This window comes from Carica papaya, mitochondrion, assembly GCF_054855325.1.
Source record: "Carica papaya mitochondrion, complete genome".
NCBI lineage: Eukaryota > Viridiplantae > Streptophyta > Magnoliopsida > Brassicales > Caricaceae > Carica > Carica papaya.
In genome coordinates this window covers 1-10,089 of record NC_012116.1, presented here as the reverse complement: position 1 = coordinate 10,089, position 10,089 = coordinate 1, and the positions used below count along the sequence as shown (strand labels likewise).

The 10,089-nt window shown below is 45.6% G+C and overlaps 1 protein-coding gene; it reads right to left on the bottom strand.

The window, feature by feature from the left end:
- Nucleotides 1-7,807: 7,807 nt before the first annotated feature.
- cox2 (cytochrome c oxidase subunit 2) lies at nucleotides 7,808-10,066 on the bottom strand. One transcript has 2 exons: nucleotides 9,368-10,066; nucleotides 7,808-7,891 (listed from the first exon to the last, which is right to left on the bottom strand). The coding sequence occupies exons 1-2, from the start codon at nucleotides 10,064-10,066 to the stop codon at nucleotides 7,808-7,810; spliced, it is 783 nt and encodes a 260-aa protein (YP_002608184.1).
- Between the last annotated feature and the right edge of the window lie 23 nt (nucleotides 10,067-10,089).

Here is a 10,089-nt window from a genome sequence, read left to right as displayed (position 1 = left end):
GTTGACTAGACTTCCTAAAGGCTAGTGGTCCAACATAGGCACTAGATCCAAGTCCGAAGTCATTTCCCAAACGAGAAGACATACTGTGCTCTGCAACTACTAAGATGATGGGTCGCTATCCCCAAGCTATTAGTTGACCATGGAAGATGCCTCTTAGAGCCCGGCGAATCCTCGCTCATTGATGTCGCCTACCCGATTCTTCCTGTCTGATATGAAAGAGACCTTCTTGCTTTTCCTATCCTAGGATTCATTCCTACTAAGGCTTCCTTTTCTCTCCTCGGAAAGTCACGCTTTCGGAAGGAAAGAAGGAGCTGATCTCCGTAATTGCTTGGGTGCCCGCCCGGGGGTATGCCTTACAATTCATTCTGCCCGAGACCGAAGGAACTTTGTCGACAACGCGCATCCCATGCTAGCAAGCAAGGGTTCTGCCGCCAAGCGAAGATAGTCGATCATTACAGAGTCCCGTGCGCTATGCCGTAATAGACTGCGGACATAGAAAAGGTTCTGGGAAGGTTAGCCTATTTTGGCTAAGTGAAAGCTATGCCACGCCTAAGACCGGGGTCAACCCCCTTTATACCGCTTTAGAAAGTGACTTCTTTGTCCCCAATGTACTAGGTATGGCGAACGATCGCACCTCAACTCTCTTTCGTTGGGGAGGAGAAACCCTGCTTTCTGGTCCAGAGTACGTAAACCTATGATAACCAGGCTCAGGCCAGAAAGAGGCAGCAAAACTAGGCATCCAAGTAGGCACTAGAGAAAGATGCTATATCCCCTGACTACTGCATCCGAATGAATAGAAGTACTTATGCAAACAAAGAAAGATAGAGTAGTTGCCCTAACTAGTCCTTAACAATTATTTCATGCTGCATTCGCTAAGTTTGAAAAGTAAACTAGGGCAAGAGTCGTCTTAAGGCAAGGCTAAAGGTCAGCTTCGGTTCTAGGCAAAGATCCGCCAGTAGCTGTTCCTTTCCTAGTTCCCATTCAACATTCATTCAAAGTCTTCTCCCCTGCCTATGCGCTTGCCTTTACTACCTACCCTTACCTGTCTGCCTTGAACTACTGCACCTGCGCATACCCTTTCTTGCTCCATCCAGAAGATAGCTTGAACTGGCATTGTGACTACTTGCCTTTCCCGAACCCTCACTGCCTTCCCGCTTGATATCTCGTTTTCCTTATCTCGTGCAATTTCAGGGAACGAGACTGGAAAGCCCAAACTGAGTCCGGCGGGGGAATGGAATTAAAAAAGAAAAATAGGCATCGCAAGAGCAGAGCAAAGAGATCAGAAACAAGTAGGCTTTTTGATGGGCTTGTGAAAGAAGGAGCTGCTTGGCTTTGACTCTTTTGATCTCGGGTTTCCGTCTGTCAGAAAAAAGGCACTATGCTTAACACATGTAATTGGAATATGTTTTCGGAGAGAAGATAGGCTTACAGAAGCTCGTGCAAAGAAGATTGATAGGAGAGAAGTTCCCCATCTCTCTTAGGCCTTCTCTCTCTTGAAAAGCATTTCTTCTGATGTTCGAGATCGCCTCTGTGTGATTCATCCTAAGTAGCTAACCGAATCGGAACTGACTGAAAGGACTGATAAGGGGCTCTAACTGTTTAAAGCCAGAACCCTAGAAGCCGCTGCAAGAAGAAGCTCTTTGATAGAGTTTGAAAGAATACATTTTCTATGAAAAGGAATTGGAAGAGAGCGAGTTGAATGAAGGCAGCATAAGTGCAGAGGAATTCCTTAATAGCCGTTGATAGAAAGATGAATGCTAAAGACTAGTTACTGCTCCGTGAGAACAAATGTTAATCGTTACCGGTTTTTTCGTGGTATCGTAATAAGATCACGGCTCGGACAAGAAATTTCTTATATTAAGAGTGAGTTCTATCTTCCTGTTGTTGTTGTCAAAAAAAGGCGGTACCTTCGGCCGCCTATGACGGAGAGGCCCTTTCCACTCCTCTTCGAATTGCCTCAAGCTCGTGCACAAGGATGGAGAAAGGGGGATTCTCGTTCAATAGACAGATCACCTCGAAGCTGACTGAGGCAATGACCAAAGAGAGTGAATCAGGCTTCCGGCTATGAGGATGGCGAGAAAACCTATTCTCATCCATCCTTACATACAATAGAATGCAAAATGCATTCTTTTTAGATCTAGATGATAATGAAAGCCTGTAAGCAGTTAAGTCAGCGAGACCAGTCACATAAGCCCCTGACGAGATAGGGGCGGTAAGAGGCACTGTCAACCAACATCGGCACACGCACCTGCATAATCAACTGATCCCGAAACTTCCATCGCAACAATTTCTATCACCGGAGCGAATAGCTTAGAACAACAAAATCAAAGGAGAACTGGCTAACGAAGCCTAGCTCGTTTAGGTCCTGCCATTCCTACCTATCTATCATTAGTCAACTTGGGAATAAGCTAGACCCGACTTTCTCTTTCTCTTTCAAATGAATTTCTTTGCCAGTTTATGAGCTCACTAAGTCGGAAGCCAACGCTATATCTCTTGCTATGGCTTTTAGCTCATTTTTGGGATATCTGTTCAGCACACTAATAATGAAGTACCTGACCAAACGGGTAGAACTTCATGATGGATTCGGTCTAACCCTATTGAATTGAAGGAAAAAGTGCAGTTCAAGCACTTTGCTTTGAATCACAAACAGATATTCTAAAGATTCGGCATTCCCGATCTTCTATCTTTCTTGCAGGCATGGAAATCAAACTGGAATGAGACCTTCCTTCTGATTCTGAGATGCCGAGAACCTGGTCTTCTTGTTCACGCCTCAGCTGCTAAAGCTAAAGAAAGAAAGAGATCGTCTTCCCCGAAAGCCTATAAGGAAGGAAGAACTCTTTACTAAGCCAAAAGGCTAGACTTCCGGATGAACTTCTTTCTTTTTTGTTTTGTGAGTGAATACCGAGCCGAAATTCCCAGCTCTGACTTATTGATTGGATGCCGAGAAGGAGATCTGCAGATGAAGCAGAAGCAGGCAAAAGGCTCAAGGCCAGCGAGGAATTTGCCATACTAGATCGACTCTTAATTACCGAATCGACTCTTCACTCTGTTCTGTTCATGGTTGGCTGTAAACAAATAGTCTATTTAGTCCCATCCCTACCCAACTCTATGGATTTTCCTTAGTTGCTCTTAACCCTGCTCTCAAGTTCGCTCGGGACGGGAGGCTATGAAATAGTTGAAAGCAGATGCTTAATTAGAGACAGTAGATCCAGTCTCTCTCACAGACGAAAGAAAGGAAGCAGAGAATGAAGAGAGGATGTGACTTAAGACCTTTAATGAAAAGGTTTATGTAAGGGTTGAAAGCTCAAATTCCACTATCTCCCAGACTGAACGAGATGAGGATCCTTAAACCTAGATTTCTCCCTTTTTAACCAGAGCGCCTATGCGGACAAACCACACTCTTTATGAGAATGTGACTCGCCCATCACGGGACACTCGGATGTACCCAAGAATTGTGTGGCGATCCGAGACGCCAAGAGTCTGATATCTGTCTTGGCCGCGGGCTGCTCGACAGAGGAGTCAAATGAGACTCCTGTACGAGCAACCCCAGGACCCGCTTTCGGCGGATCAAAGTCAACTAAGAAGCTATCGCCCACCAAAGAGATAACCAGAAACTGGTGATGACTGACAATCGAGAATAGGCACTCGATAATCAACACCCTTCTCAGCAACTAGATCATAGAGTTTCAATATTAGACCCCAACGGACCAGCACTGGGTCCTTGTTGGTGATCTTCTACTTACTCATGACCACAGGAGCTTTGAAGAACTCTTTGATGCTAACCTCGGGATGCAGCCACTGCTTAACCCAGTTACGTAGAAGAGACCACTCAAGGAAGTCCTTCATACCTGGCATTGGAAACAAATCGTCAGGATCAAGAGACAGCTCTGGCGGCCTCATCTCCTTCCGAAGAATATCAAAAAGGATACCCTTCAGATTCAGATATGGATTCTTCGCTCCTCTCACATTCGTTCGAGCTGCTTCGCTCCTTCCTTCTATCACTTCTTTCATAACATCTGCTAGCAATCATTAGTTGTTCTTTCTCTTTCTCTAAGGTGATTCGCGGCACACTTCGTATATGTATGATTGAATGCCGACACCATGAGAAAAGACTGGCCCAGAGTTCATCACGTTCAAGCTATCAAGCTAGTCGAATCCTACTGCCCTTACTTAACCACCGGGAGCAGATTCGATAACAGGATTCTTACAAAGAGAAAGCGCTGACCTCTAGTCTCGATTTGCCCTTTCTTCCTCTACCCTTCGTGGCCCATAGCCATAGAAAAGAAAACGAGGATCAGAAGTCAAGTCTCCTCCAGTGCTTGGTTCATCAACTAGTTCTATTCAAAGCAAGACATCCAAGGCTAGGAACCAGGGCACTCATCTCTATCAATGCAATGACTTAGGGGGACGGCTCAATCCTTTCAGCTAAAAGCAGCCTTTTCTCTTATGTGCGAAAGCACGCCACCAAAGCAATCAGTCGAAAGGGAAAGGGCGCCACTCAAGCTTTCGAAAGCAAAGAGCTGATTCCTTTCTTTTTTCTTCTGGTAAGTGGTCTATCTCCACGACGATAGCTCTTCTTTTATTCAAGACTGATCTTCCCCCTTGCCTTTTGAGCTGGGGCAATCAATCAGTCCATTCATTCCTGCCCTTCATTCAATAGATCGCTTAGCTCTACTTCTCAGAAAATCCCCTTGTTCATGGCTTTGAATTTCTTGTAATGCTTTTCTTTTTTGTAAAGATCTCGATGACCGCTTAATTCATCTTTCCTTTACCGCTCCTGAATGAGAAGTGGTTTTTTTCATTTTGACGGTCTTGGCCTGAGAAAAGTGATCTCTGAAACTGAAAGCTTTTCGACTGAAAAGTGACCAATAGAATAGGCTTTAGAGTAGCTCTTTCCAAATAGGTCGAGTAGCCCTATATAGAAATAGAATGAAAAGGATGGGATTCACACGCACAGCCTTATCCTATGAGTCTGCCTATGCTACGCGCCTGCCTTTGAGAGCCTTTCCGCTGGTTCCCGGAGGAGGCCTCATTGAACCTCGTTAGCATTTCGAAAAGAATGCTCAGCTCAAAACGAATGGTCAAAGGAATTGATGATTCGTCTTTAGTCTCCGATCTTCGCCTAGTCTTAGAACCCGCACTGTAGAGAGGGGAACAAGTACCTCTTTCTGCCGCTCTCCTCCCAGATATAGGTCTTCCTGGAAGTGAGAACACTGCTGCCGACTTATAACCCGGTCACTCCCCGTCTTCATCCTAGACGCCACTGGTACTATTCATCTATATATGGATGACTCCTGCTTTCTCCCCAATGGAATGATCTGGACCCTTGGGAAAGGACCTCTAAATCCGACGACCTTGGCTGAAAAGCTCCCAATTAGGTCAGTAGCTGGCCGAGTAGCTGATAGACCAAATAAGCACAGTAGCTGTTTAGAGCCGAAGGAGCTCTCTTTTTGATTCTATTCTATTTGGGATTCTATAGCCTACGTACTTGCCTTTAGGGGATCGAAGTTGGATGAATCTCCAGTGGTTCCTTCCATCGGCGTCATCGAACCACGTTAGCAATCCAGAAAAACTGGAAGCTCGAAATGACCGGTCAAAGGAATTGATCCGTTTAGTTCTGTTCTTCTCCGTCTTTTATAGCACACCCATGTAGAGGGATCTTTCCGACGCTAAGCGCGCTGCATCTCCTGTCCAAGTGAAGAATATCTTGGAAAAGTCCTTCCAGCTTGCATCCTTCTTCTGCCATTAAGAATGGAACATCTCTCAACTTGTAAGTGTTAGAAATGTTGGATTCTGTTGCAGGTTTTGGTTGATTAAAGAATCCTCTCAGAAGCCCGTGTATATTAGTCAAAGATGTGACTTTCACAGGTCCTACTTTTCTGTGCCGTTAAATGGAAAGTGAGCTCATAGGGCTTTTCTGGTACTTTGCGGAAGATGCGTGAATTGGCCTGCTTTTTCCCTTTCAGTATACGCGAGTAGCAGGGCTTCAAGCTGCTTTGTTGACATATCGGGTGCAGGATGTGCTTCTATCCCCTTACCGAATTCTCTGTCATTTTCTGTAATATTAAGTGTTGTAAGATGTTGTAATAAATGTTATAGTTGAAAGAAATTCCGCCTCCTCCTTTTCTCATCCCTTAGCTCTTTGATGAGCTCTTCGGGAGTCATGAAATAGGCGTAGGCTCATTACTCTTGAAAATGAATCTCGCTCGAAATGGCCGCCCTGATAGTTGAACCCTTCAACGGAAAATTGCGTATGCTAGCTCCAATGAGTAGTAGAGGAAAGCTCGGCCTCAGTGCGTCCTACTTCTGTCGTGTTTTAAGCCTGCTATGCATCCTTGCTCCATCTACCATTCCTGACAATCCATTTCTGGTATGCCCGCTGCTTCGTCCACAATTACTGACAATCCATCCTGGGATCATACCCCCTTCAAAATGCTTTTTTTGATTTGTATTGGCCCTAAACTTTCAATGAGACCATGCCTTGGATTTCAATCTGAGATCATCCCTTGGGGTTAGTTCATTCTCTTGGTTAGTTGATCTCTTGCTTAGTTTCATTCCATTTACTGCCCCTCTTTTGCTTGATGAAAGACATCCTGGCAAAGGGCGTGTATATTAGTCAAAAAAGGGGACTTTCATGGGTCCGATGGCTCTTTGACTGGTGTGCCTGAAAATGTGATTGATAAATGGGCTTTTTAAATGAGATTTGTCGCAACAAGAGGTATTGTCTCCGCCTTTTCCAGTAGGGATCATCTCTCAAGTGTTATGATCCTCCATTGCTGCTCGGTAGTGGCCTAAGGCTCAATGATTGATCTTCTGCGCTAAGGCTAGCATCTCATCCCATCTTTCATCTTCTTGCTTTTAGCTTTCTTCGGGAAAGTGTAAAAGTGTAACCTGCTGCTTCTTTATTTCACATAAACAACTGAGTGCCTTCTGCTCCTTTTGGTCTTCTCTTTCTGTGTCTATTGATCTCCTGCCTACTCGCATTCTCTTTATCGAATGAATCTTTCTAGGCGGATAGTACTACTCCTGCTTGCTCTTGGCCTTGGCTGCTTAGAGACATCCCTTTAGTTCGTCTTAGAGAATGGAATTTGGAATTCGATTTCGTCTTATTGTGGGTCGGTCATCTGTTCCATTTTGAATTCCATCTCTTCTTTGGTTTCTGATAACCGCTTTCAGTTCCTTTGTTCAAATCAATATCTATGTAAGGCTTCCCTTCCCGGTGGTACTGTCCTCTTCAATCCGTTGTTCTTCTGTCTGAGGCAAAGTAGGATCCCTTATATTGTATACGGTCGAGCTGGCTTGGCTGGTACATCAAGCATATCGGCATCTTTCTTCTTCGGTGTGGTACACATATCTGTCAATGTCAATCAAGTAATAGAATGAATTCCCACTGTCTGAAGAAAACGTGAAGAATTGCCATTTTATGAGCTTGTAAGACCCGTTGAAGTCCCCGAAAAAAGGGGAAAAAGAGGCTATAAGTAGGCCGTTTGCTATTGCTATAAGGGCTGCTCGCCTTTATACGGCTTGGCTTCGCTATCGCTCTTATGTAGTGGTTGGCCTAAAAAGTAGTCTTCCTACCATACAAGCCTCTTTTTTCTAGTGCGTTAAGCTTCGCCAGAAGCAAGCAAGACGAGGTCGCTCTGCTTCGTAGACAAAGCTCGTGTAGTACTTGCCCCTCTCTCGTCAGGGGCTTATGCACTCCACTCGCTGTCTACTAAACGAGCGTTAGAGCGAGCGAGTGAAGCCTCTAAAGTGTTTTAGCTCTTCCCCCCCCCCCCTTTCCCTCACCCTACTCTTTCATTTCCGCTTAAGCTTCCCCGGTTTGGGGGATTAATTGATTGGATACCCGAGAACCATAATCTTTCCTAGGAACAGCTTCTACGACGATAGATAGGGGTCAGGTTTGTTTGGCGCCCCCTGCCCTCCAAACAGTATGGGAGCCTTTCCGCTCGTACTGCTCACACTCCTAGATCTTCACGGCACTTCCTCCACCATAGTGTGAGCTGGGAGCAGCTCCGAAAAGCAAGGCCTACTTCAAAATTCGCTTTCAACAACGTCAACAACACCACGAGAAAATGGAACTATGGTTGCCTACTAATCTGATCATAGGTGAAATCCAATCCCTTCGCTTCGCGCCAGGCTTTACAACCGTCAGTCAGGCTCCTTTCGCCTATCGGAAGCGAGAAAGCGAGCAGCAAGCTGAAAAAGCCCTTTTCCCCTTTCTTGCATAATAAGGTAAGCTTCATAGCTCCAACCTATACAAGGGGAAAGCCAAAACCAGCTGAAGGAAGGGCTTCATAGCCTTATTATTAGATAAAGGGGAGCTTCTTTTTCTTATATTAAAAAACAAGGTTTGGAAGCCTAGTTATGTAGTATATATATATACATAAAAAAGAAAGAAGCTAAGGGGGCTGGGAATCGCAAGAATGAAGAAGTCCTCCGGGTGGGAAAGACAGGTTCGGAAATGGACGGATTAGCAGGAGGAAGGGCGGCCCCACCCTGAAACAAAGGTGTACGTACATAAAGAAAGAGGCTGGTTATGGCCTTTACTTGATAGGGCTCCTTCCCATCTATCTTGACCGGGAAGAGGGGAGGCTCTTGCGGAAGCCCTGCCCACACTTCTCTATTTTGAGGGATCCCTCTTAGGATTCCAGGCTTCCCGGACTCGTAATAGACGGCTAAGAACAAGAAGAGGGTCAGTAGTCTCTGCCGTTGCAGGTCTTTCTCCTTCCGCCGAGACGGCCCTCTTTTTTTGTTCACCGCGGCACGAAATCATGAAGAAGCTGGAATAACTCAGAAAGAGAGTGGCGCCTAGCCGTTGAGAGCGTCTGTTAGCTTTGTAGAGGAAGAGTACGATCTTGGGCTGGCCCCCTTCGCATGACCTAGAAAGAAAAAGAAGTCCGTGCTACTATAAGGCCTCTAAACTCCTCCCTCAGGACACAATTGCGTTGCCCATGGGGACGGGGTAGCCCCGACTTCCATAGGTCCTTGGTTCGACCTCCTAATGAGAATTTAGGTCCTTGCGCGGGCGTCTTATCCCTAAGACTTGCTTGCTCTGTATGGAGTGCCCCGTGGTTCCTCGAGTGCCAGCCGCAGAGAGGAATGCCATCAACTAGGGCGCTATTGGCCACTAACCACTCGCTCGCCAGCCGCTCGGGCTCCGCGTTTCAAGTTCGTTATCCTAACCGTCTCCTCTGCTCCACCGGGAGCCTGGCCCCTTCTTCTATCTTATCTACTGCCTTGCTCCTCGGCTCCCTACAGCTCCAGCCGCTCGCTGTAATAGCTTGCTTCTCGGGTGGCTCGCACCCTGGGTGGTGCGGCTGAGCCAGAGTGGGCTCAGCAGTCGGCCTATGTTTCCGGGCGCACGCGTAAAGGCATGATTAGTTCCACAAATTTCACTGCACTGACCATAGTAAACTCCTTCTCGTTGTACCAAAATAGAGATCTGATTTAAACGACCAGGTACAGCATCACATTTGACACCTGAGGAAGGTACAGCCCAACTATGAGGTACATCAGCAGATGTTACAATAATACGTAGATAAGTTTTGGCGGGTACAACCACTCTATTGTCCACTTCTAATAAACGTGATTGACCCAATTCTAGATCATCTTCTGGAATCATATAACTGTCAAAAGTGAGTGACTGTTCATCGGAACTGTTATAGTCTGAATACTCATAAGTCCGATACCATTGATGTCCAATAGCTTTGATAGTAATAGCTGGATCTACTACTACCTCGTCCATTGAGTATAAGAGAGCAAATGATGGTATAGCAATGAACATCGGGATGATACTAGGAAATATGGTCCGAAGAATCTCGATAGTAGTTCCATGAACAATCCTTTGCGGGATTGGATTTAGTTGATAGTGGAAATGCCATAAAGCACGAACCAAGATCCGTAATACGAAAACCAAAATCAGAATGAGGAAGAAAAAGATATCGTGATGTAAGTCTATTATTCCCTGCATCATAGGTGTAGCTGGGTCTTGAAATCCTAATTGCCATGGTTCCGCTGCATCACAAGGAGAAATTGTGAGGAATAACCATTCTAGAACAATCATTTGCTTTGGTTCATTCTTGGACT